This window comes from Physeter macrocephalus, chromosome 16 (assembly GCF_002837175.3).
Source record: "Physeter macrocephalus isolate SW-GA chromosome 16, ASM283717v5, whole genome shotgun sequence".
Lineage (NCBI taxonomy): Eukaryota > Metazoa > Chordata > Mammalia > Artiodactyla > Physeteridae > Physeter > Physeter macrocephalus.
The window spans coordinates 13,986,740-14,013,798 of NC_041229.1; the positions used below are offsets into that span (position 1 = coordinate 13,986,740).

The following is a 27,059-nucleotide window of genomic DNA, read 5'->3' on the forward strand; positions in this document are numbered from 1 at the left end:
ATCTTCCCGGACCGGGGCACGAACCCGTGTCCCCTGCATCGGCAGGCGGACTCTCAACCACTGCGCCACCAGGGAAGCCCTGGCCTTCCTTTTTAAAAAGCTGAATAATATTCCATCTTGTGTATATACCACATTTCCTTTATCCATTCATCTGTTAATGGACATTTGCATTTCCACCTTTTGGCTGCTGCAAATAACACTGCTATTAATATTGGCGTACAAATAACTGTTAGAGTCCCTGCCTTCAGTTCTTTGGGGAATAAACCTAGAAGTGGAATTGCTGGATCATAGGGTAATAATTCTATATTTAACTTTTTGAGGAACTGCCATACTAGCTTCCATAGTGGCTGCACCATGTACATTCCCACCAGCAATGCACAAAGTTGAACATTAATTTTTACAAGTCTTGATTAAATAGTCTATTGTGTCTGGAGGAATTCAGTAAAACATAGTCCAGGTGGGAAAATGCAGCCTGAGCTGTGCCTGCCCAAAATGTTGGACTGCTGTTTGTTCCAGCTCAAGGTAACTAGTGACCTGCCTATTATTGGAGAGTAAAGATTAAAGATTAGGTGAGTGAAGTATATAAAAAGTGGGGAATTTCCTGGCGGTCCAATGGTTAGGACTCCAAGCTTTCACTGCCGAGGGCCCGGCTTCAATCCCTGGTTGGGGAACTAAGATCCCGCAAGCTGTGTGGTGCAACCAAAAATAAAAAATAAAAATAAAAATTGGTCTTCTTTCCTAGGAAAGATTGAACTGTCATGTTAAGGGTATTACTAATGCTTGAAAATTCCATGATCCTTAGATCAAAAAGATTTCAGAAATATCAGAGAAGTAACTGATCAGGGATCCCCCCACCGATATTTTATTATGAAAACTTTGTACAGTGAATTCTAAATACTCACCAACTAAATCCTACAATTAACATTTTGCTATATTTGTTTTATCCCATGTCCATAGCTCTCTATCCATTCGTCAATCTTATTTTTTGATACATTTCAAGTAAGTTGCAGACATCAGTGCACTTCACCCTTAAACACTTCAGCATGCTGGAGAGGGTATGGAGAAAAAGGAACCCTCCTAGACTGTTGGTAGGAACGTAAATTGGTGCAGCCACTATGGAAAACAGTATGGAGGTTACTCAAAAAACTTAAAAGAGAGCTACCTTATGATCCAGCAGTCCCACTCCTGGGCACATATCCGGAAAAGACGAAAACTCTTAATTCTAAAAGTTACATGCACCCCAGTGTTTATAGCAGCACAATTTACAATAGCCAAGACTTGAAAGTAACCTAAGTGTCCATCAACAGATGAATGGATAAAGAGGATGTGATACACACACACACACACACACACACACACACACACACACACACACTCTCTCTCTCTCTCTCTCCCTCTCTCACACAATGGAGTATTTCTCATCCATAAAAAAGAATTAGGAGTTGGGCATTAAAAGATACACACTGCTGGGCTTCCCTGGTGGCGCAGTGGTTGAGAGTCCGCCTGCCGATGCAGGGGACGCGGGTTCATGCCCCGGTCCGGGAGGATCCCACATGCCGCGGAGCGGCTGGGCCCGTGAGCCATGGCCACTGGGCCTGTGCGTCCGGAGCCTGTGCTCTGCAACGGGAGAGGCCACGGCAGTGAGAGGCCCGCATACCACAAAAAAAAAAAAAAAGAAAAGAAAAGATACACACTGCTGTATATAGAGGTAAGTAGTAACTCTTTCAGTTAGAACAGACCACATGGTGTTAAAAAATTTTTATCTTGATGCACTATAAATTCTTTTTGTGTCTTTTAATTTTTCCAGATTTAAAAGACTTAAGAGTAGAATATCACACTGCTATATATAAAACAGATAAACAACAAGGACCTGCTGTATAGCACAGGGAACTATAGTCAATATTTTGTAATAACCTATAATGGAAAAGAATCTGAAAAAGAATGTGTGTGTGTGTGTGTGTGTGTGAGAATCACGTTGCTGTACACCTGAAACTAACACAACTTTGTAAATCAACTACACTTCAGTTAAAAAAAAAACATATTTGAGGAAATGAAACACATGCAGCATTCACTCAGTCAAGTTTATTGAGAATCTACCACGTGCTCAGCACTGTCCTCGGCAGTAACGTGAGAAAAATTACAAAACAAGATATCAAGAAGGGAAAAATACACTTTGCACTCCTGTTAATCTGCAATCTTTTCCACGTTGCTTTTCAAAAGTGTTCTTGGGTCGTTTTGGGATATGTGATCTCCCTCCTTTTTCCATGTCCCCCTAAGCTTTCCAGCACTGTCAAGTTATGTGCCACTATGGCCATCCCCTAAAGAACAGAGGATGGGACAGGAAGAACAGCTTCCTGCTGATGGGGCAGTCAGGGTCCTGCTGATGGGGTAGTCAGGGCTGGGGTCCCATAGCGGGGTAGATACTTTGAGCGGGAACCCGTCAACCTTGAGGGCTCAGGGCACTCACAGTGAATCATAAAAAGGCCAGACTTGGGGAAGCCCCAGACAGGGCCCTGGGGCCCTTGCTCACCCCCTCCCTGGAAGATGTGCTTAAAGTGCTCATAACACTGTAAGAAAACAAGGCATAGCTACATGCAGGCCTGGATACACCAGACTTCTCACCTCCCATTCTTCCCCTTTCTTGTGCTAACACCAGGCGCTGGCACCACCAGGGCCCAGGCCAGAGGGGAAGTCTAGTGCCAAGTGAAGAAGTGGAGAAGGTCCAATGTATAACCTATGATGCCCAAGATGGGGCTGGGGCAGAGAGGTATGCAGCAAAGGGTACTGGTTTGTGCTTGGCCAGCGCTGCTGGGCCAGAGGTGAGTTCCTGTGCAAAGGGCAGGCTGGTTCTCTACAGCTAGCAGGGTCCTAAATTTTCCCCGAGGGAACAAAGCTGCATAGCATGGGAAGGAGGTCCAGGACGTGCAGGGCCCTCCCAACCAGGCTTGCCCCATGCCTGCTGTACACGGTGCTGAGGAGCGCCGGTGTGGGGCACAGAGCTGCCCCAAGCTGACAGGCCATGCCACGCTTAGATGCTGGAAGACCTCCAGGCACACCTGGACAGAGAGCCCCATCCGCCTGGGCACAGGCAATCATGCAGGCCCTCAACCAGAGTTGGAACAAGGGCTTAGGTCCAGCTGGCAGCCTTGCCAAGGATACCAGTGACCCAGAGGACAAGCAAAAGTGGCCGTGGCATGGCCTCTTCCCATTGGCAATGTGGCCAGGCAGAGGATGCCTTGGAGGAGGACCGGGAGGGTACCCAGGGGCCAAGAAGGCACCCTCTGTCTCAGCCTCAGCTCAGAGCCAGATCTCATCACTGCTCACACTGGACACCCGATAAATGTAGCCCAGCATTGGGAGACGGATGAAACCTGTGGGTCAGAGATCCCAGGAGACTCAGTCACTCTCATTCCTTGGAAGTTGGGAGACCACTCTCTGCCCCTTGAGGATTCAGAGGCCTTTGGCTCAAGCAAAAGGGCCGGGGAGCCGGGCAGCAGGCCCCTTTCCCATACCTCGGCTGGTGAGGAGGCCGCCGGGCTCCGGAGCCAGAAGCTCTGGCTGGCTGTTGTCCTGAACCATCTGCTGGTCCGCTGGTTTCCCTGTGGGGTGACAAAGGGGATGGTGCCCAGAATGAGGTGTGTGCCCGACAGGGTCTAGACCCTCCTAAGACCCAGGGTCTCTCTTTTTCTCAGAAGCACCTCCACAGATAAAGCTGGGGCCAACAGAGGGTCCTGGATGTACCTCTGGAGTCCGGAGTGAGGTCATTGAGCTGCAGGTGGGACGGGAGGGACATGTTCTCCCGCGGCAGGCGCACGTTGTTGAGTTTCAGGTTGTTGGAGTCACTACAGGGCAGAAAAAGGCTTGCGTGGGCCCTGGCACCAGCGGGCACAGACTCCTGCTTGCGGCCCGTTCCCGAACTACCAGAAAGCCCAGGATCCGCCCTGTCCCCGTGCTGCCTCTCCATTTGGCCCATCACCCAGCCCCAGGGCGAGTTACCTAGAGCTCAGGGACGGGCGCCGCCGGGAGGGGCCTGAGGAGAAAGAAACCACAGCACTGTCTCAGTGTGCCCACCTGCTCTGGGCTCTGCCCCTTGCCCTCTTCAGGCCCAGAACCCTCAGGCAAGGGGGCTCTCAGATGCCCAGACTGGCTTCCCAGTGCCTGGCCCTGCTACCTGGGATGCATGTGGTCTAAATCATGGCCATGCCCAGGAAGACCTGTCCTACCACTTGTCAGAGACGTTCTGCCCAGCTCCACTCGCTGCCCATGGCCTTGCTGCCCACCCCCTGACCTCGTCTCCCCTTCCCCAGCCACCCACTGCCCCCCAGCTTTGGCCCTACCTTTGGTCTTCTTCGCTTTCCTGCAGACCAGGCAGGCCACCAAGGTGCTGAACCCCACCAGGGTGCCCAAGGCAAGCCCTCCAGCCACAACGATGCCCAGCAGTGGCACTTCCACCCGGGTGGCCAGGAGCCCTGCAGGTCATTCTCTGGTTAGGTTCCAAGCGGGCAGGGCCCCCCAACTCTGAGATGCCACAGGTCACTGCTCTGTCCTCCTTGCCCCAGGTGGCCAGGGACAGCTTTCACCAGGCTCGCCCAAAAGGCAACAACCCTTCCTGTTCCTGCACCACGATCCCACAACCATCCGAGGCTTTGCTGGGCCCGTGGCTGGCGGTGCTCACCTGGGGGCGGAAGCGAGGCGCTAGTGACACCCACGTCGTTGGTGGCCACCACGGAGAGGTTGCGTGGCAGGCTGCGGAGCTGCAGCTGCGCGGTGTGTCTGGTGAGCCAGGGGTAGTTCTGGGCATCCAGCACCAGGAAGTCAGAGGCGTTGACAGTCACCGGCCCATCCTGGTCGATCCAGGTCACATTGGCAGGCGGGTTTGCACGCACCAGGGCAAAGAGGACGATCAGGAGGCCTGGGCCTTGAGCTTCCTGGTACTTGGCCCCAACCTGGGCAATCTCCGGCTTAACTGGTGCAAAGCAGAGACCAGTATGTTCCCACCACAGCCCCTTGCACGCCTTCCCTTTCTTCCCAAACCCAAAAGGGAGTCAGGCGTGTGGACCTCTCCTTAGGGGGCACTGGGAAACAGGATGGCTGGGTCTGCCAGAGAGGCAGCGTTTCGTACAAATGAAGATTAAGAGTATAAACACTAGAACCAAAATGTCAAGATTTGAATCCTAGCTCTGCTACTTACCAGCTGTATGACCCTGGGCATATTGCTTAACCTCTCTGTGTCTCAGTTTTGTCATTTGTAAAATGGGGACAATAGGAATTACCTCATAGAATTATTGTGAGGATAAAGTGAGTTAGTATTAGCAGAGTGCTTAAGTGTTTTTTAAATGTCCTACCAGACCACCTGCCTGGTGGCTGCTGGGGGTCCCTGGGCAGAGAACCTCTGTCTCTGCCTACCTGAGGGGCACTCACATTGCACATTGAGGAGGACGGAGGCGTTGGCTGACCGGCCACTGTCTGGGTCCTGCAGGGAGCAGTTGAGCTCATGCTGGGCCCGCTGGGCAGTGACAGTGAAAGTGCTGGTGCCTCCAGAGAAGGCCTCCCCGCCCACACTCAGCAGTCTTGAGGTGCTGGCCTTCTGCAGCTGTCCATCCAGGTACCAGGCCAATCGGGGGGTGCCAGGCCCCCCTGCCACCCAGCAGGTGAAGGCGTGGCGTTCATTCTCTCGAAGCGCCCGCTCTGCCCAGGTATGACCATCAATTTGTGGCGCCAACTCCCCCCAACCTGGAACACAGGGGATTCTGGGGAGGGCTGGTGGAGGCTTAGTACTGTCCTGTGACCAGGATGAGGTCCAGTTACAGAGGGGCAGCAGGCCAAGAGACAGAGCACCTGGGTTCTCTAACCAGGGACAGCTGGACCTTGGGGAGGTGGATGAAGAGAACCCAACTCTGGTGCCTGGAATGGGTACCCAAACTGAAGATGCAGGCAAGGAGGGGAGAGAGGGGGACTTGACCGCACAAATGCATGGCCAAGGGATGAACAGGGGTGTACCTGAGCTCAGAAGGGCCGGCAGGAGCAGAAGTGTGTGCGGGAGGGTAGCTGACCCTGGAGGCAGCGCCATGGTGGCCCCGGCCTGGGCCCCAGGCTGCCGAGAGAAGGGGGCAGGCCTCGATGTTAGCCAGGTGAGAGCGGACAAGCTTAATAACTGCTCCAGGAATTTACTCTCCAGAAACAAAAATAAACCATGCACAGAAACACAAATGTAGAACGACCCACAGTGGTGAAGGCAAGGACGCAAATGGTCGAGCCCAAAGGTCCAAACCCAGCCAGCACGTACCTGTACACCTTGCGGGCACAGAACTGAGCGCTGACTCCACGGGAGAAACAGGCACACGCTCGCAGGTACACAGAAACAACCTGCAACCGTGCAGCCCGCACCGGGCCCAGAAACACGCGCGCGCGTAAACACTCGGATACACGTGCCCCTCCCCCAAAGGGACCGTCCTTCTCCCGACCCCGGCTCTCTCCTGCCCGCTTCCCTCACCCACCTACGCCCCTTCTCCCCGCCTCCGGGTTTGGGCCGAAGAGGAGAGGATCCGGGAAGCGGGGGTCGCGAAGCATGCCCGCGCCCGCTTCGCCCCGCCTTCCGGAGTGGCTCACCTGGCTCACTCCCCGAGAGCAGCCGGAGCGACTGCTCAGGTCTGATGAGCACCGCAGTCGACCGCAGGGGCTGCGCCAGGCAGGGCCAATCGATGCCCGACCTCGGCCCGAAGGACCCCCTACCCCAGGGCGGCGGCTCCGGGACCACGTCCCGGGCCTCGCAGACGGCCTCGCGCGCCGGGGATACTTGAGCGCCCTTCCCTGCGGGGACGGCGGAGGACGCAGACACAGGCGGTGGCTGGGAGAGCCGGCAGGTTTATTGGTTGCGGGCGCCCCCCTTCCCCCCACGCGCGCCCGCCGGCGGCTCAGCGCCGGTCGCGGGGCCCGAGCAGCTGCCCCATCACGTCGGCCAGCATGCGGTTGCACAGCGCCGCGTAAGGGTTGAGCAGCACTAGCTGGCGCCGAGCGAACGGACTGCCCAGCCGCGCCGCCCTCTCGAAGTCCCCGCGGGCGTCGTCGTCCCGGCCCTGCAGTCGCGCCACGAGCCCGCGCTGCACGAAGCTCTGGCGGGCGGCGCGACCCCGGCCGCCGCTCAGCGCCAGCGCGCGATCCAGGTCCTCCAGGGCGCCTGCGGGACCGACGGACGGGCGGGGGTCAGGGCCGCATCCAGCAAGCGATCCGGCCCCGAGTGGAGGCTCTGGGGCTCGGCCGTTTACATCCCGCCTGCACTTGACCCTAGAGATCGGAATTGTTATTCTCTTTATGCAGATGAAGACTGGAAGTGTCGGCAAGACTCGGCCTGGGCTGCACAGCCAGTTAGTGGCAGAGCTGGGACTGAAGTCCAGGTCTCGCCTTGTCCGTGTTATTTTCCACCATCTGATACATCAGAACACGGACGGAGGGTCACTATGTTATGAATCTGGCCCTGTTGCCAGGCACGCATACGTTATTAACCATCTACCATGTGCCAGGTGACTGACTTCGAATCCCAGAGTCCAAAAACATTAGAATTAACTGACAACCATGTCTTATACAATAAAGTCCTTTCTCTCTCTTTCTTTTTTTTTTTTTTTTTTTTTTTTTTTGCCGCACCGCGGGGCATGCGGAATCTTAATTCGCCGACCAGGGATTGAACCCTTGACCCTGCAGTGAAAGCGCAGATTCTTAACCACTGGACCCCCAAGGAAGTCCCTCTCTAACTTTTGAAGACATTTCTCTCCTCTTTTCCATTGATGCCTTAAAACCGCTTCTCTCACCTGTGTTCTCTACTGACTGCCTCTTCTCATTCTTTATTTCCATGATCTTCATTATTTTGTATCTAATTTTCTTTGAAAGAGGTCTTGGGGCCAGAGCTGGCCTGCAGCATTTTTGTTTTTAATCATCCTCATAAATACTTGGCTTATTAGGCATCAGAGCTGTGAACTCAACCTCAGGCAGCCAGCTGGTATCCACTGTAGTGTACCGAGCTGCATTTCTTCTGGGCTCTGCTTCAATTCACTCAAGTTCTCTAGGCTATAGCGCCTGTCAGGGCAGGGCGCTGGGGGAGCGCCAGCAGCATCCTACAGCAAGGCTGAACTTCCCTGTCCTCTCTCTGTTTTGGTCCCCGGAACCCAGCAGAGGCTCTGCTCCCCATCCTGACTGGTCGGTTGAGAAGCTTTCTAATCACAGCATTCCTTGGTTTCCCTCAGAGGAGCTGGTCAGGAGGAATTGAAGGCCTTCTCCAGGCAGAATTCCCTCTGATGCTCTCTGGGGTTTTGGTCTGCAGGCTCACCCAGAGGCCTTTATGACCCTGCTCTGCCAAAGCCAGGTGGCAGACAAGCCTGGGAAAGGCCCTCAGAGTCCCCCAATATTCCCAGAACGGAGTCCAAACTCCCCAGCCTGGCATTCCTGCCCCCAGGAACACCTCTACCACCACGGGTCTCGATAGTCTAGTAGCTCCCTACTAGGCTTCTGTGGTTTACCCTTTAGTTGAAACCCGTTAGTGATTCCCGGTGCTTTCAAGACAAAGTCCGATCTCGGCCTAATGTTCGCAGTTGTTCACTCTCTGGCCCCTGTTTACCTCTCCAGGCTCTGGAGAGGCTCCATTCTTCCAGCACTCCCTTTTCCAGCCAGATTCCCTGTACCTGTCCATGACTTCAGGACCTCTACAGGCCGTGCCTTCTCCCACTCCCTGCCCTCCATCCAGCTAACGCCTACTCATCCTTCAAAACTCACCCCTCGGGAACAGATCCCATGCTGAACCCTCTCAGCTTGTTATGCTGCTATTACATCTGTGTGTCTGTTCTACCCTCTAGGCTGTGAGCTTCGTGAGAAGCAGTGTCGTGTGGGCACTAAGCACAGGCTCTGGAGCCCTGCCACCTGGACCAGGTCCAGCTCTGCCGCTTCTCAGCTGCTTGAGTAGGGAGCTACTTAATCTCCATGCTTCAGTTTCTTCATCTGTAAAATGGAGGTAACAATAGCACGTACCTTTTAGGGTTGTTGTGAGGATTATATGAATGACTACAACTCATATGTGAAGTGCTGAGTGCCTGGCACATAGTAATTGCTATAAGCACTATAATCCTCAGCGCCTAGCCCACTGCTAGAATGGTAGGCTCTCGTTAAATTTTTATCAATAAGTAAATGGAATGCAGTCCCCCTGACTCTCACAATATCCCCAAGAGATTAGCCGAGCCCATGATATGTCTCTTATGGGTAGAGACATAGGTTCCAGAGGGGCTTAGTGACTTCCCACGCCCCGTGCCCAAGCCCCACAGACACACCGTCTCTGGTCTGTGCCCTCCCCGGCCCCTCTGCACAGGCTCCAGGGACTCTCCCCTCACCTGCCACGTCTCCCTGGAGTCGCCGGGCCTGGGCTCGGTTGCTGTAAGCCGAGGCCCTCTCAGGCAGCAGGTTGATGGCTTGGCCAAACTTCTCCAGGGCTGTGCTGAGGTCGCCAGCCTCTGCTGCCATCACCCCTTGCAGCTCTAGGGCCTTGGACTGCTCCAGCTGTGCTCGAGGGAAAACTCCATCTGTGCCAGGGAGGGAGCCAGGAGGGGACAGGTGTGCAGCTGGGAGCAGGAAGCAAAAGCCACCTGGGGCTTTGGAAACCTGGGACACGAGCCAGGGCTGACTGGGCAGGGGTGTAGGTCACAGCAGGAGTCAGATGCAGTGTTTGGGACAGGGGGAACTGAGGTCAGCAAGGCAGAGAGCTAGCACTGCTTAAAGCTCCAAAAGGACCTGGGAAAGGGGCCTTGGTTGGCTCCCCACTGCCAAGAGAATGAAACCCAAACTCCTTAGCCTGTAGCTAAATGATTTGCTCAACGTCACACCGCCCATAAGCTGCACAGCTTGGATTTGAACCCAGGTCTTTCTGGCTCTTCAGTCTGTCTCTGGTTTTGTTCTACTCCACTGCTTCCAATAGGAAGGCCTCCATGACATACCCGGGTCATGAAAAACTATTTCCAGTGTTTCTCTCAGCTTTTCAGCCTGAAGTTTCATTAAGGCTTAGGTTTCACGCCTTTAGAAACAAAGGGCATCAAAAACCCCTGACGCGGACCCCTTAGGGGCTGGTGGAAAAGCCAGTGAGCGCACTCGCTCTGGAAGAATTAGCTCAGGGCTTGGCTTGTAAGGTGTGTGACACTGAATACTTGCTTAGGTTGGAGCCGTTTAGCTGAGCCACCCCGTGCCCTGTTTCTTTCTTCCCTGCTGTGGAGGGTGACGTACTCTGTTATGACAAAGACGTGAGCGTTTCACATGGCCCCTCTCCCCATCAGCACAGTTAAGCTTGGACCATGGGGTGAACTGAGTGGGGAGGTAAGTTCAGAGAGGGGTGGTGGTGGAGGACAAACCTGGCTTTCTCCTCTGGGCACAGTGACTCTTGCCAAGCCCCCGTCAGTGCACTGAGGATCACAATCATCATCCAAGGGTCGTGGAACAAGGGCCCTCGCAAGACCACCTACCTCTGCCACCCCAGCGAGGCAGCAGACCAGCCAGTGTGGAGAGCTGTACCCCAAGGTCGAATACTGACCTTCATCTCCTTCTTCCTTCTCTGTTTCCTTTCCCAGGTCCAACCCGACAATGTCTCCAAACAGAGTGTCAGGGTTGAAGATGGCCTGCAACACTGCCTGATCATTTGGAGTCCCCATGGTGCTCAACTGCAAAATCCAAACAGGTGACTCACCGTGAGAGGGAGGAAAAAGGGCTGAGGGCCCAGCCTCCAGCCAGCTGATCCAGAGGGAGGAGGTCCGTTTGAGGACCAGCCCCCATGAGGAGTGTTGACCATTCCTTGGCTGCAGTGTAAACTCAGCCTCCTTTAGCCTGGGGATAGTGACCCTGGCTTGGCAGAATATATTTACCAATATTTCTCAACTGCCTCCCTACCCCCACCCCAGTCCTAGGGAGAAACAGAGTAAGTAAATCGCATTTCAGCTTTAAGGTGGAGTGGAGCAAAGAGGGTACTGCCCAGGCTCTCCCTGAAAGGCTTTCATTTTATTATATTCACAGATTGGGAGGAATTCATTAGAAGCCAACGCTTGACCACCCGTGGATGAAGAAGGGGGATATGTACGAAGTAAAGGAACTATTCCTTTGTCCTCTTGACCCCTTCCTCATATCCAGAGTTCATTAGGTCCTGAACGTACATCACCGATGAATAAGGGAAGAAAATATGGTTAAGAGAGACAGTGTAGAGTGGGGGGCCTGAAGGAAGGCGGTGGGGAGTGATTTCATGATTCCATCTTAAAAGGAAGGACTGCAGAAGGGACTTTGTAATCAGGTCACGGGCCACGCCCCTCCCATTTGTCCACCTCAGCCAAAGCCAAAAGAAAGTTCAACCATGTGCAGCAATAAACTTGACATGTTTATTAATTAAACTATCACTTAAATAAAAAAAAGTGCATAGAAAATAAACATGTTTAAAAACTCCTTTTTTTTTTACAACTATGTACACTTTTTACTTTTACATTCAGTCTTTCGTAGACAGCTTTCAGCATAGCACTGGCTGCTGGTACTGGGAATCCGGCATGGCTGAATCACAACCAGATAGCAACTTCTATTTTTTTATTTTTTATTTTATTTAATTTTTTTTTGCAGCAATAAACTTGACATGTTCATTAATTAAACTATTACTTAAATTAAAAAAGTGCATAGAAAATAAACATGTTTAAAAACTTTTTTTTTTTACAACTATGTACACTTTTTACTTTTACATTCAGTCTTTCGTAGACAGCTTTCAGCATTATTATTTTTTGAACTATTAAAAGTATTTTCCTTCATCCCTGTCACAGGGAGTTAACACTGATGGACTTTAGACACATTTTTTTCCTTTTTTTTTTTTTCTTTTTCTCTAACCAGAAGCTTGGAAGAACACAAGGAAAAAAAAACGAAAGATCTGTTACACATGATAAAGTTGTCAAGAAATGTCTTATTTCTAGAAAAGAAGCTTGTCATCTGTTGAGCTTTTGAAACAATTATTCAACTACCTGTATTTACTAAAGAGACTGTTAAAAGTTCAATAAAAGAAACACCACAAGTCTATTTTCTTGGTTGAAAGACAGAACTAGAGTACCTCGGAACAAGATACCAGGAAAGCACAGAACACAATTTTCCCCTAAATGCAGGTGGTAACCCCAACATTCATAACCAAAAATAGAGAAACAAGGAGTACAGGTACTGACTGGCAACATTCACAGGCAGAAAAAATCCAGGTGACACCATTTCTGCATTTCTCTCTGATCCCAGGAACGGACTGTTCTGCCATCCCCTTACGATGGGTTTCCCCCCGCATTTGGGGGGATCAGAGGAGCGCCAGACTGACATTTTCCTGCCACTACTAGCAACTGTAACACAATCCTTATCTATAGTGTTAAGAGAATTAAAAGCCATGGACTGAACTAGGCTTTGTTACATGGTGCATTACTATATTAGTTCCTATATATATCATATTTATATTTATTTGAAAACCAAAACAAAAAAGTTGCAAGTTTTCAGAGTGTGAGACTTGACTGGTATTCATGATTCGGCACAAAACCATCTGCTAGATAACCTTGTATTGCTTTAAAATGAAGGAAATGAAACATAAAATTACACCCAGCCCTTTGCAATGACCCGCTTTTCCTTTAAAAAAAAAAAAAACCCAAAAAAACCACAACTTGATTTCTATTTTAAAAAATCCCAAATCAAACTTAACATCTGACAAGGTTTTGACCTTTAGTATTTTCAGATATTTGATTGAACGACAGTCCTTTAGAAAGATACATTCATTAAAAGGTTTTTTTTTTTGTTTTTTTTTTTTGTTGTTGCTTTTTTTTTTGTTTTTTTTGTTTTTTTTTTTTTTTAAATCAAGGGAGCTGCATGGTGCTCACGGCATTGGCCGGGGGTTTGACAGAGGCAAGCAGGGTGGTGGAGTGGATCCCGGCAAAGGAGTCTGGTTGAAAACTTATATGTAGCTGCCAGGGCTTCCCCCTTGATTCTTGTCATTGGTCTAAAAACAGGAGGGGCCGGGCTGGAGGTGGCGGATGGTAATGGAGGGAGCCAAGGGACCAAGTTCCGGCCAAAGGGTCAGCGCCATGCAGCTATTCTGGTTACACAGTTGTCACTGGCCACCAGGAAATGCAGCCACAACAGGTTCTAGCAGCAAAGCTGTGAGCTGGCTCTGTCACTGAGAACTGACCAGGTTTGCAGCTGTCACTCCTTAGGGATTTGGGATGCCCCTTAGGGGATTCTTGGGAATGACCCACCACAGTTCCTCAGTCTGCACTTTTGTGCGGAGATTCCCTTGGTCACTTTCAAAACAAACTCGGAGGTGTTTTGGAGATAGCTATGCCATTTTTTTTTTTGCCTTCTTTCCCCTCTTGCAGGGAAACCTTAGCTTATTCCCCAAGTTGCTGGCAGGTACGCTGAATTTTGGCAATGGACTCAAGGCTGAGCTCTAAGAGGAATTCCTCATTTCCGTGGTTGACAGGGAGTGGAAAGGCAAGGCAAACCATCTGCAGCTGGCAGGAGGAGAGCTGGGGGTTCCTCCCCTGGCCTCAGGGTTTGGGACTGGTAGAAAGAGCTGAGGAGGGGCTCACAGTACAGCACGGCCTAGCAGGGCAGTAACTAGGTCTATTTAGCTGAGTTTCCCCCACCCCCGACTGGCCTTTGGGTCTTTCTCAAGGTGAATTCATGACCCATCAGTGCATTAATCATTTCAGTAACAAATGCAGCTTAAGGTATTTTTCTTTAAAAAAAATAGGAATAAAAGGATTTACAAAAAAACCTCACACAGTGCAATAATAAAGGAAACCAGACACTAGTGGAACCCCTCGGGCCACTGTATCTTGTTCACGGGCAAAAGGAGGAAGGGAGGTGAGGTCTGGGTAGAGTGCTTTTCCCCAGTCCCCTGCTGGCACTTCTCCACGATGACAGGGAGTCTCTGCCTTCCTGGCCACAGTGCTGGGCTCCCTGCATGACAGTGAAAACAGTGACAATGTTCCAGCAGAGCCACCAAAGTTCTTAATTAAGGTCACGGAAGAACAGGGAGCCCAGGATGGAAGGCACAGCAGAGCCACGAGTCCCGGGGCAGAGAGCGCTGGGCTGAGTCGTATTGCTTCGCTAGACTTCCTTCCGTAGGAATGGGCTTCTCGAGGCGAGAAAAGGTGCCTCGCCCTCCACTGGACTACGCTGCTCTGAAACCTTGTAGCTGACAGAGGCAGAGGAGAATCTGCTTTATCGTGAGTGGTCAGACTGTGCTTCAGTTTCAACGGGCTGCCCCAAAAGAGGGCACAGGGGTATCCGGGGGGTCTTTGCAGGCGTGAGGACTTGGCGGGCAGAGGGGGAGGGAACGAGGTGACCTATGAGGCAGATGGTGACGGAAAATGTCAGGTTGCCATTCAGCTTGGTTGCTAACACTGAAGGAGGAAAGACGAGGCAAGTGTAGGTTCCCACCTCCCAGCACTGAGCTGTGCCAGAAAGGAGAGAGACAGGGCAGGAAAGAAGAGGAGAAACTGCTGTGTCGAGATCCTACCGCAGCCTTTTCAGGAGCTTCGATTTGGGAAGGAGGGGAGTGGCCCGATGGAGCTGGGGGGACCTTCCTTTGCCATTTATTGTCAAAGAGCAAACCCAGGAAACGTTTATGTCAACAGGGCACAAACAAGCTACACATTAAACAACAAAAAGTACACCTTCCAGGGGGAAGTTGGGCAGGAAAAACCAGACTTTGTGTGTTCAGCTGAATATTTTCTCTAACTTCATCCTATGAAAATAAAAAATTATTAAAAACCGATCTTCTTTTAAATTAGGATAATACCGCGGTTTAAAAAATAGCCTTGTCATAAGTGCTTCTCCCTATGAAGTGCTTCTCATAGAAAAATATACAAAATATATTTACATTTATAAAACCTTAAATAGTAAACTGTAAACAGAACAGAGTAAAATCCAATGACTTAATTTAACAGGTTCAGGACACTGTCTTGGGGAAAGGAAGAGAAGAAACATTTGATGCTGTTTTGACCACATCCTAGGGAATAATCAGGGCAGTAGTGTCATTTAATTTAGTTTATCCATAGATTTTGTGCAGGTGGCAGAGTTCCCTCGATACAAGGTGGTCTAGTCCCCAAGTTTTGGGCCTTGAAATCTGATTAGTGTTCTGCCTTCAACTGGACACTGACCATTTAAAAATTAAGTCTTCCTATGTTTTAACAAGGGGAAAACAAAGTTATCACGTCCTAGGAATGGGGCCCAGGGGTTACCCTGGTTGTGATACTCTGGTTGTTGCATGATTCAACTCCTATTTAAATAATCTTCCTCTTCTAAAAAATCATGCTACATATATTTCTTTAAAACTCTCAGTGGAGTTTTATGACAACGTCTCCAAATTCTGTCTGGTTATGGCCAATGGCTCCTGTCCACTTCCCCACTGGGAGTGCTTACAGGCTCAGGGAACGTTTTGTAGGCACATCCTATGCCCAACAGGGAGTGTCCTCGAGCAGGGAGTCACTCTCCCCTACCACCCAGAGAGCACAGGAAAGCAGTGGGGATGCAGAACGGGGGACGAGAAAAGTGGAGTGAAGAGAAGGAATGAGAGGGAAGCCGCTCCTATTGTCTAGGAAGGTGACTGACTGAGATAAGGCTCATGGGGGTAACACTCCCACTTACAGCCCACAGGCTCAACGTTTGGTAATGAACTGGCACAACCCCAAGACAGCCTTTGACACCAAAGGTGCTAAGAAATCCTGTCTCCCAACCAGAAGGGAACTCTCAAGTGGGAGCATAGCAGGGAAAACCACCAGACCGTCTTTGTTCAACACACGGCTACAGGCTGGGCCCGGCTGGCAAACCGTCAGGTACCCAACCAACCCCGCCCGCACCGGGGCTGTGCCTGACCCCTTGCTTACAGTGCTCTGGAAAGGCCAAGGCAAGGATGGCAACTTCTCTCTGAGGAGGTGCTCCGGCCCGATCTCCCAACATAACTAACCCTCTATAGGCTCCTTCCAGGCTAGTCTGCTAGGGACCCGTTTCCCACTTTTTAACGGCAATCAGAGGGGCCCCAGCAGAAAGCCGATCACGGATCTTTTCTTCGAGACCTCATCTCTCTCCAGGACTATGATCACATGTATAATGTGAATATGGGACCTAAGGGAGCCCAGCCATCACGGAGGCCCCTCGACTGTGCCCACTCAATCCTGGAACTCCTGGCTGCTGGCAAAGGCCTTCGGCACTGTTTTGGAGGCCCTGGGTCCTAGTGCTCCAACAGTGGGGAGAAGAGCAGCTTTAGTTTAGGAACTTCCGGCATTTCTTGGCACCACAGTTGCAGGGTAGCTTGTTGCTGGCATCCTCAATGGGGAACTTATAGTCGTAAGTGAGTTCCTCCCCTCGGTAGATTTTGCGCATGGCAAAGATGACGATGTGCTTCTGCCCGTCGATATTGATAACCCGAGAGTAGCAGTTAGGCTCACATGAGTGATTGATGAAGCGGGCAGCGTTTCCATGCATGGTGGCATCTACCACCTCGGAGTCATCGATCCGGAACATGTAGCAACCGATGCCCTACAGGAAGGAGAGCGGAGAAGAACCTGTTATTTATTACAGCGCAGGCTTGACAACATTTCCCAACCTTTTTCTGATGTGACCTTAGCCACTGATGAACAGGTTCTTCTGGTAAATTTTCTGGATTTCTCCCATCTTTCAGGATGCTTCCATGACAAATTCCTAGATTACAGGCACTAGACTAGAGGTTTCTTAATGTCTCCACAGGCAAGAGAAACCTAAAACTTGTGTCATTATGTGTTGTTGTTGTTATTTTTTTAGCTGCACCGAGCAGCTTGCAGGATCTTAGTTTCCCGACCAGGGATTGAACCCGGGCCCCTGCAGTGAAAGCATCGAGTCCTAACCACCGGACCACCAGGGAATTCCCGTCACTGTGTGCTTGTGGTCCTGGGATCCATTCAGACAAACCTTCAAAGAGTATCTTTGTGTGCTAATCCTGAGAGAGGACTGGGCCCACCACAAATTCAGAGATGTTAAAATGTAAAAAAAAAAAAAAAATTGTCTAATTAAAATATAGTAATTCTTCTGCGATCTAGGGATCATCTTTATAGTTGATGGCCCCTTTCTATAACGAAAGAACTGGAGAATGAAAGTGTGGAACTCACCTTGCTGTCATAGTACTTCTCTCGCTTGTCAGTCTGGATGGAACGGATGACATTGCCAGCGTACTCAATCACCATCTCACCTGCATCGATGTTTCTCTTACAAAAAAGACCCCGGCCATGGATGGGAGACCTAGGACATAAAGATGGAAAAGACATCAGTCACAGATTTTGCAAATAAGGTTAAATGTGTGAATACATGAATAAAATCTCCTGGTCTATTAGCTCCCCAGGAGAGACAGAGACTTGGAAAGAATATGGACCCACCTGATTTGAGTATATTAATCACTCTAACAAACAGCCAAGGATTAAAGATTTCTCCGTTCCAAAGCCCACCAGAAGTAGCAATACTTTAAAGCTTACTGTGTTAAATTCCTCGTTCAACTCAAGGAGTTGCAGGATCCCAGGACATCAGGTTCAATTAGTAATATCGATAAAAACCTCACTTACTGAATGAAGGAGGTCACTCCAGCATTTGATCCACTTTGATTTTGGAAAACTTCATTAGTTCTCTATAATTCTTTCTACAATTTTAGCCATACCTGTAGACACCAACTGCCTCCTTAGAAGTCTTTTTTAAGTGCCGGAAACGCATGGGCATTGGCAGATCCATACTAGTTGCCCTCCTAAAGAGAGACGGTTTGTTATTAATGAATTCTCTTCAGGAAATCATCAGTTTTGAGTCTTGGATCAAAGGTTCCTAGAGCGTATGACTACACTATTCTGTGTGTTCAATCCCAAGCATAACAAATGCCTTATAAAATTAGGCCTAAAATATAGTATGTTATTTATGAAGTCTGTGGTGGTACATGCAAAGCTGACAGAGTATACTACAGCTAAAGAAAATAAAATATACATCTTATAGTTATTTGAATTTCTCCTCTATAACACATTCCTCTCTCTTTGCCAGCCAGCTACTGTTACTTCAACACAAACCCTATTTCAGTCTTCTTAAATGTTATCTGGGAAATTGTGATCTAAGCAAAACTGCAACAGAGGGAAGCAAAGAGTATTTCTTTTTTTATTTTATTTTAAAATTTTTTATTGAAGTACAGTTGATTTACAATGTTGTGTTAGTTTCTGGTGTATAGCAAAGTGATTCAGTTATACGTATACTCTTTTTCACATTCTTTTCCTTTACGGTTTATTACAGGATATTGAATATGGTTCCCTGTGCTATACAGTAGCACCTTGTTGTTTACCTATTTTATATACAGTAGTTTGTACCTGTTAATCCCAAACTCCTAATTTATCCCTATCACCTTTCCCCTTTGGTAACCAAAGTTTGTTTTCTGTGTCTGTGAGTCTGTTTCTGTTTTGTAAATAAGTTCATTGTATCATATTTTTGATTCCACATATAAGTGACATCATATGGTATTTGTCTTTCTCTGACTCACTTCACTTAGTATGATAATCTCTAGGTCCTTCCATGTTGCCGCAAATGGCATTATTTCATTCATAAAGAGTATTTCTTATGACCGCTCTCTACTCCAGACTTACCGAGCTGACTTCAGCTGTACCTCCTCCTCTTCCTCATCATTGGGGTTGTATTCAGGAGGCTGCCGGTGTTTAGAAGCCAGGAAGTTAAACATGTCAAATGCTGACTTCCTGGAGCCAAAAGATGAAAATATACTTAGAGAAATACTTTAGTAGAACCAGTGAAGGACAGTGTTAACACTGGAAATCTCAAAGGTTAAGTGGGAAAATAATTATATTATTAGATCATAAAATCAAGACCTCAAACTGCTTATGGAAAGGAAGAGAACTTGCCTCAGGTGGACTTCAGCCCTGGCCGAGCCATGAGGGTTCAGTGGAGGTTCATTGGCCTCCTCTGGTTTGTGGAAACGGAATTTGTAATTCCTACAGTGCTTGGCACCAGACAGTTGCTCAATCAGGAACACAACCGCATCGTGGAGAATCCCCAGCATCCTCAAACCGTTCACACCTGCAGGATCAAAGGCACCAGGGTAGTGAGGAGCCCAGCCAACGGGAAGCTGCATACAACCACAGAAATGCCTAAGCTAGGGAATCACTCTGCCAGAGGCTGCTCAAGGGTGAATTATACTAAAGACAAGCTAGAAATTAACATTAGATCGCCATTAAAATGATGTGGATACAGATCCATCAATATGGAAAACACTCATGATAGATTAAGTGAAAAAAGCATGCCACCAAACTATGGACTATTTTCCATGTTCTTTATGTACACAGAAATGCTATATGTGTTATTTCATTTCATGGCATAATGACCACACCAAGCAGGAAATGCTAGCTTCATCTCAAGGTAAGGAAACCTAGGCTCACACCCAAGGTCACATAGCTACTGTGACAGGATTTGAACCTTGGTCTGTATAACTCTAACTATGATCCCATTTTTGTTTATAGGTAATGGAGTAATAAGCTCACATGCACTCAGGCACCTCACTAAAATTTATAAGGAATGTTAGTGAATCCCTAACAGAGAACTCTCTTCCGTGCTGTTACAGTGAGCTTATGGAGAAATACACTCAATAGCCACTTTGTTTTACTCACTTAGTCTTATTCCATTAATGAGCATTTCTTATTTCTTTTTATTAAAAAAAAAACATTTATGTAAGTCTGCTGGCATAGATGGTGAAAGGCTTTCTAAAATGATTGGCTTCAGGACTTCCCTGGTGGTGCAGTGGTTAAGACTCTGCGCTCCCAATGCAGGGGGCCTGGGTTCAATCCCTGGTCAGGGAACTAGATTCAACATGCATGCCACAACTGAAAGTTTACATGCCACAACTAAGGAGCCCACGTGCTGTGACTAAGACCCGGTGCAACCAAATAAATAAATAAATATTAAAAAATAATAAAATAAAATGATTGGCTTCTTTCCTTAAAGGATGGGACATAGTAATAATTGCCATACCTCTTTTTAACACTAGCAAATAGCTAGTTAAATAAATAGTATATCATTTACAATTATTGTTTTTGGTATTAATAGATACCAAAATAATAATGGCATCTATTGTGGACAAGATATTATTTCATAGGCATAACTGTGTTAGGATCACACATGCAATTCCAACAGACACACAGTTTGTGTTATAAAGCATATTTATAGAGATGTAACCCCAGTGTAATCCGGGGGCCATATGCTATGTCTGGAAGGATATCCGTGTTTAAATGTTAACAATTACCTCTAGGAGGTGGGACCCCGTCCACCAATTTGTTATTGTGGTGATTAGCTTCTCCAAATTTTAAAATTCTACATCTTGTATAATTTTTTAAAAGAGGGGAAAGTTATTATCAGGTGCCTAATTTCCACTTCACTTACGAGAATCTCTAAGGGATATAATTTGGTTTTAGTGGCAAGCAGAAAGTTAAGTCTCCAGATAAGCAACATTCTTATGATCACAATCGTTGTTCCGATTAGAACTCAACCTATAAAAGTATAAAACACAAGTCGACAATATAAGACCTTGAAGTCATATAAGACAATGGCAAACATTTTTTTTTTTTTTTCCTATACAACACTGATTTTCTCTAAGAATTTCTTCCTAGGAGTTTTAGATTGCAGTGGATTCCTAGGTAGAAAAAGCCATTAAAAAAACATACTTAAGTGTATTTTCACAAAATTCATTTTAATGTTTAGGCTGAGTGTTCAACTCTAGTGTTCAACCTTCACTGGAGGGCTTACAATGAGATTGGACACTGTGTCAATAATGGGAAAAGAAAGATGAGTTACACATGGCCCCTGTTCTCAAGGAGCCCTTGGCAGAGGGAGGCAGATATGAACACAAACCTCGCAATGTGAAAGCAACCAGATAAAGGTGTAGTATAAAGTACTACAACAGGGAACAATCTTTTCTCGTGTGGGCCATTCACTTGTTCATCCAACAAATATTTACTGAGCACCTACTGTATCTCCTGCATTCTTTCCATCTCTCCACTGTGCCAGACAGAATCTTGGGAAAACAAAGGTGAAAAAGACAGGAAGGTACCGAGACAGAAAGGTCTCAGATTTATTTTTTTATAATAAATTTATTTATTTATTTATTTATTTTTGGCTGAGCTGGGTCTTTGTTGCTGTGCGCGGGCTTTCTCTAGTTGCAGTGAGTGGGGGCTACTCTTCTTTGCGGTGCGTGGGCTTCTCATTGTGGTGGCATCTCTTGTTGCGGAGCACGGGCTCTAGGCACATGGGCTTCAGTAGTTGTGGCTCGTGGGCTCTAGTGCACAGGCTAAGTAGTTGTGGCACGTGGGCTCAGTAGTTGTGGCTTGCGGGCTCTAGAGCGCAGGCTCAGCAGTTGTGGTGCACAGGCTTAGTTGCTCTGTGGCATGTGGGATCTTCCCAGACCAGGGCTCAAACCCGTGTCCCCTGCGTTGGCAGGTGGATTCTTAACCACTGCGCCACCAGGGAAGCCCAGGTCTCAGCTTTAATGTCACCAGAACCCTTGGACGCTTACCTAATACCATATATAAAAAATAACTCAAAATGGGTCAAGGACCTAAACGTAAGACCTAAAACTATAAAACTCTTAGAAGAAAACATAGGACAAAATCTTCATGACACTGAATTTAACAATGATTTCTTGGATATGACATCAAAGGCACAGGTAACAAAAGAAAAATCAGACAAACTGGACTTCATGATGATTAAAAAATAATTTTGTGCATCAAAAGATACTATTAAGAAAAGCTAGTATTCAGTGATTTCTCTGAATTCTATCTCAAATCCCTTCAGTCAGGATAATGATCTTAATTTGGCATATTAGGGTACTTAAATAAATCATGTCAGATTCATTACATTATTTTTATTTTTTTATTTTTGGCTGCACCGCACGGCTTGTGGGATCTTAGTTCCCCGACAAGGGACTGAACCTGGGCCCTCGGCAGTAAGAACACGGAGTCCTAACCACTGGACCACCAGGGAATTCCCAGGTTCATTATTTTAATTAATCCTCACAACAAATTTTGAAGGTTGCATTAATATTCCCACTTAAGGAGATTAAGCCTTCAAGAAGTAAATTAGCTTGCACCTGAAATAATACTGATAGCAAAAGGGCAGAAATGGGACTTGAACTCAGTTTTTGTTTCCAGAGTTCACGGTTTCTAACCACCATTCCATGTGGCAGCAAAAGACATGGATAAATAAAAGCAATCTTTGTGCCGTTGGCAAAAAGGGCTGAGCTACTCAATTTGAGACTGAGAACACTGAGCTCAGGATGCTGGTTTCCTCCAGGAGCAGAATCTTACACATATTATCAGTAATCATTTCAGAGTGACTCCTGGGAGAGGCCATGTACAAATTTAATTATAGTTCACCCAATGACTGCCACAGTTGGACAGAGCAGGACCTATGAACCATATTTTCCTGCCCCCAAAATATCTCCCTCACCAATCTAAAAAAAACAAAAAACAAAAAAGACACTATCCAGAGTAAAAAAGGAGGCAGCCCACAGAATAGGAGAAAATATTTGCAAATCATATCTGATAAGGGATTAATATCCAGAATACACAGAACTTCTAAAACCCAACAACAAAAAAACAAACAACCTGATGAAAATATAGACAAAGGACTTTGAATAAACATTTCTCTAAAGAAGATATATAAATGGCCAATAAGCACATGAAAAGATGCTGGACATCTCAAGTCATTAGGGAAATGTACAGAAAACAGTAAGTACTGGTGAGGATGTGGAGAAATCGAAATTCTTGCGTACCATTGGTGGGAACGTAAAATGGTACAGCCACTGTAGAAAACAGTATGGTGGTTTCTCAAAAAATTAAAAATAGCATCACCATATGATCCAGTAATTCACTTCTGGGTATATACCCAAAAGAATTGAAAGCGAAGTCTTAAAGAGATCTCTGTACACCCATGTTCACAGCAGAATTATTCAAAACAACAAAAATTTGGAAGCAATCCAAGTGCCCACAGATGGATCAACTGATAAAGTAAATGTGATACATACATACAATGGAATATTATTCAGCCTGAAAAAGGAAGTAAGTTCTTCAACATGCTACAGCAAGGATGCACCTTGAGGACATTATGCTGAGTGTACTAAGCCAGTCACAAGAGGACAAACACTGTATGATTCCACTTATATGAGGTACTTAAAATAGTTAAAAATCAGACAGAAAGAATAATGGTGGTTACCAGAAGCTGGGGGAAGAGGAGAATGGGGAGTCATTGTTTAATGGATATAGAGTTTCAGTTTTACAAGATGAAAAGTTATGGGGATGGATGGTGGTGATGGCTGCACAACAAGGTGGATGTATTTACCACCACTGAACTGTATACTTAAAAATAATTAAGATGAGACATGGGGATGTATGTATATGTATAGCTGATTCACTCTGTTATAGAGCAGAAACTAACACACCATTGTAAAGCAATTATACTCCAATAAAGATGCTAAAAAAAAATAAAAAAATAATTAAGACAGTAACTTTAAAAAAAAGATGGTAACTTTTATGTTATGTGTATTTTACCACAATAAAAAATATTCATCTGTAAAAGAAAAAAACAAATGAAGTACTGAGACAATGTTACAGTAGAGAGAAATCTTGAAAGCATCATGTTAAATGAAACAAGCCAGTCACAAAAGGGCACATATTATATGATTCATTTCTGTAGGAAATGTACAGAACAGGTACATCCAGAGAGACAGAGAGTAGATTAGTGGCTGCCAGGGGCTGGGGCTGAGGAATGACTGCTAATGGGTATGGGGCTTCTTTTAGGGATGATGAAAATGTTCTGCAATTACACAGTAGTGATGGTTTACACAACTCTGTGAATACACTAAGAGCCATCGATTTGTATGCTTTAAATGGGTAAACTGTGTAGTATAAGGTTTATATCTCAATAAAGCTGTGAAAAATGATTTTTTTTTAAAAAAAGAAGGTTGATTTTTTTTTTTGGTGAAATCAACCCTGTAGCTTAGACCCACAAGTTACCAGAGGATACTGAGACAGGAGTAAAATGACCGCTGCAGCATTACCTGCAAATGAAAGCTGCTTTAGGCGGGCGTTTGACCGAGCCTCCTGGACTTTGTCTGTCAATGACTTCCAGGCATCTGTGAGGAAATAAGATAATTCAGTCAAACATCTCTTAACACCAATGATGTGAAAAGACCCCCTGCTAGAACAGCTTTTTGTCATTTTCTTAGTTTAAATCAGTTCAGTGAATAAGAAAGAAGCTGGGAAGGTGCCCCACCCAACAGTGCTCCTTTCTGTTACAAAGGATACAGAAGCGGTAAGGAGGTTCCCACCTTCTGAAAATGACCCCTGCATCCTCAAAGCACTCACTTCCCCTGAGGGTAGTCCAGGTCCCAAACCTGAACGTGTGGTATTAACTCTACTCCCTGTACTGCTAACCAAAATACCAGCACTAATGGTTAACCAGGACTGGGGGAAGGAGATCACAACCTCTCAGTTCCTTACAATTAAGGGGTGTAACTAGAAAACCTTTACAATCCCTTCCAGCTCTAACCTAAGAGTCTACGATCTCTTCCTATCTGTTAGATTTTTCCCCACACTCAATACATCTTATGCAGAATGTATACACTCAAACTAGTTATTTTTTTGTTGTCCTTACGTATCTTTTTTTTTCAGTCACCCAGGCCGGAATCTTCAGAGGCATCTTTGAGTCCTCTCTCTCTACCCTCTATATCCAAGCAGTCATGAATGTGTCTGTTCTTCTCCTACTGGAAGTGGGCTTTATTATATGACATCTCTACTGCAGCAATACTCTCACTAGTGGCCTCTTGCCTTCTAGTGTCTCCAATTCAATCTATCTCATATGGAGCTGATCCACATGAGATAGATAAATACACATAGATGTATGTGTATAGATAAATACACATACATTTATGTGTATTATGTACCACATAAACGGTACTACTGCAGGCTTAGCTGAGCAGAGCCTGTGCTGTTGGGCTGGCCTAATTTAATCCACTCACCTTCGATACTTTCCGCACAGATCTGAAAGCCATCATCACTTGAAATTTCAAAAACAAGTCCTTTTTTGGGCTTTTTCTCAGCAATGCTTTCCTTCCGCTTCTGTTCTTGCTGGAGCCAAAGCATCAGTGGAGAGCTGAAATTACTTTCTTCTTCTTCCGCTGTTTTAGGTTCTGTGAGGGAGAAAACACATAGGGGCCAAAGTGGATGCCATAGCAAACACTTACTGAGGACTTTATGCACGTTATCTCCAAGCCTAACAACATTACACAGCTGGTTTTATTACTCCCATTTACAGATAACAAACCTGAGGTTCAAAGAGGTAGAGCAGCTTGCCTGAGGTTATAGCTAGGAAGTGACCAAAACTAGAAATTTTTTTTTTTTTTAATGTGAAGTTATGCTGTCTCTCTGGTAGTTTCTGGTATGACAATCTGACAGTTTTTCAATAAGTAATTGCCCTCAACAGAGTCAAAGCTAAAAAATAACAATGGTTAACATGTATGAAACACTACATATGAGGCACTCTTCTAGAACTTCCTGTATTAACTCAGATAAACCTCACAACAATCCAATGAGGTGAGAAATGATCTAAATTTTAAAGGTGAGAAAACTGAGGCAGAGAGAGGTTAAGCAGCCCATGTTCATACAGCTAGTAAGTGGTAAAGCTGGGATTTCAACCTATCTGACTGCAGAGTCTGTACTCTCAGCCACCACCCCTCACACTGCCTTCTTACAGAGAGATGTATCAATCTTCTCCAGGAATCAGCAAATCAGCAGAATGTGATTGCATCCCAAATCGTACGGCTAAGCATTTTCTCTGCCTGGTTTTCTTCTGGGAGTCCCCTCAACGGAAAAGGACAAAGTCTTATATCCAGAGTTCTCTAGTCTTCAAGTGACTAGTTGTTTACTGATGAAATTCATCAACACAGAAGTGCTATGGAGATGTATCTGGAGTCATAACCTAAACCTGGCTATATTAAATAATAAAAGTGGTTCTTGGTCTTCACTAGTGACAACTAAAGGATGAAAGCAGCTTATTGTGAGCTATTTCAGTCACACTGCTGTTACAGCAAACAGAGCAGAAGAGTATTTATAGGTTTTAGTTTTGTGTCCTTTGGCCAATCACTTAACATCTTTAGCGCTTTGACTTTTTTTTTTTTTAATCTAGAAAATCAGTAGGTAGAGAAGGTGACTTTTACAGTACTTCTGGCTTTGAAATTCTGATTCTAACCTGTTAGCCATCTAACCTGTTACCCACCCACATACCTGAATTTTCTTGTTCATCTGCTGGATTCTGTGTTGTCTGAACCTCAGGAAGAACAGCCACTTGCCTACATGAAAAGAAAACCAAATGTGAGATGTAACACCAGCTAGTTCTTCAAGTCAAAGATAAAAACTGTCCACAATCTACCATACAGCTGTATCAGTTATACAAAACAACCACTAGACATGAACCACAGAATGCTTTGTGAACAACCTGTTGAATGAACACACCACCACACTACTGTACGATACATAACATCAACTATCTTTTGTGAGATTCTCTCCCAAACATTTGACATGAAGTTTCTGCTTTTGGAGTTGTAGACTGTGTCCTTAAAATTCTTCTCATACCCTTAACTGTTAGAAAAAAGTAAAAGAACGCTTGTTAGAAGCAGTTCTGGAGTTCCTTAAGTGAGTTAGCTGGTTTAATTAAAAACAAAAGCAGCCTGCATGATGAACCAGTAAACCATACCTATCTCCACTTTTTACAATTAAATAAATCCCACAAACAATCCAGATGCAGATCAAGAGGAAACTAGTTAAATAAATTACTGGAGGTCTACACAACAGAACTGGAGGCAGCTATTAAAAAATGAAGTGGCAGGGCTTCCCTGGTGGCGCAGTGGTTGAGAGTCCGCCTGCCGATGCAGGGGACTCGGCTTTGTGCCCCGGTCCAGGAAGATCCCACATGCCGCGGAGCGGCTGGGC

The 27,059-nt window shown here is 46.6% G+C and overlaps 3 protein-coding genes and 1 long non-coding RNA gene across 37 annotated transcripts in view; 1 reads left to right on the top strand and 3 right to left on the bottom strand.

Moving 5' to 3' along the window:
• TMEM25 (transmembrane protein 25) overlaps positions 1-6,630 on the bottom strand; it is a 21,720-nt gene extending 15,090 nt beyond the window's left edge. For 12 of the 24 annotated variants that reach the window (XR_008615389.1, XR_008615387.1, XR_008615385.1 and 9 more), the window contains exons 1-8: positions 6,498-6,592; positions 6,287-6,366; positions 5,422-6,172; positions 4,676-4,966; positions 4,338-4,469; positions 3,997-4,030; positions 3,742-3,842; positions 3,513-3,599 (exon numbers count right to left, since the gene is read on the bottom strand). Coding sequence is in view for 19 of the 24 variants with exons in the window: in XM_055078740.1 (XP_054934715.1) it covers positions 3,513-3,599; positions 3,742-3,842; positions 3,997-4,030; positions 4,338-4,469; positions 4,676-4,966; positions 5,422-6,172; positions 6,287-6,366; positions 6,498-6,570 (1,549 nt within the window). In the remaining 5 variants the exon portion in view is untranslated. The other 12 variants (XM_028501186.1, XM_028501183.1, XM_028501178.1 and 9 more) reach the window with 12 other exon arrangements.
• Positions 6,631-6,776: 146 nt separating this feature from the next.
• LOC102981171 (uncharacterized) lies at positions 6,777-13,364 on the top strand. 4 transcript variants are annotated; one of them, XR_008615390.1, is made up of 5 exons: positions 6,777-6,863; positions 8,844-8,998; positions 10,596-10,702; positions 11,035-11,101; positions 11,884-13,364. It is a non-coding gene; the product is annotated as an uncharacterized lncRNA (long non-coding RNA). The 4 variants fall into 4 exon arrangements; XR_003683714.2 differs by lacking the exon at positions 11,884-13,364 and adding an exon at positions 7,318-7,520 and having other exon boundaries at positions 6,791-6,863; positions 11,035-11,508; XR_448945.4 differs by lacking the exon at positions 11,884-13,364 and having other exon boundaries at positions 11,035-11,504.
• TTC36 (tetratricopeptide repeat domain 36) lies at positions 6,846-10,676 on the bottom strand. Its single transcript, XM_007124161.2, has 3 exons — positions 10,559-10,676; positions 9,372-9,560; positions 6,846-7,177 (listed from the first exon to the last, which is right to left on the bottom strand). Exons 1-3 carry the CDS (start codon positions 10,674-10,676, stop codon positions 6,915-6,917), a joined length of 570 nt encoding a protein of 189 aa, XP_007124223.1. The 3' UTR covers positions 6,846-6,914.
• Positions 11,961-27,059, bottom strand: part of KMT2A (lysine methyltransferase 2A) — a 76,740-nt gene continuing 61,641 nt past the window's right edge. For all 8 annotated transcript variants that reach the window (XM_024131283.3, XM_024131282.3, XM_055078729.1 and 5 more), the window contains 8 exons: positions 26,355-26,419; positions 25,091-25,261; positions 24,131-24,205; positions 18,930-19,104; positions 18,660-18,767; positions 17,702-17,785; positions 17,163-17,292; positions 11,961-16,557 (listed from right to left, as the gene is read on the bottom strand). In XM_024131283.3, coding sequence (XP_023987051.1) covers positions 16,282-16,557; positions 17,163-17,292; positions 17,702-17,785; positions 18,660-18,767; positions 18,930-19,104; positions 24,131-24,205; positions 25,091-25,261; positions 26,355-26,419 — 1,084 coding nt within the window. In that variant the 3' untranslated portion in view covers positions 11,961-16,281. The remainder of the gene's footprint in view (positions 16,558-17,162; positions 17,293-17,701; positions 17,786-18,659; positions 18,768-18,929; positions 19,105-24,130; positions 24,206-25,090; positions 25,262-26,354; positions 26,420-27,059) is intronic.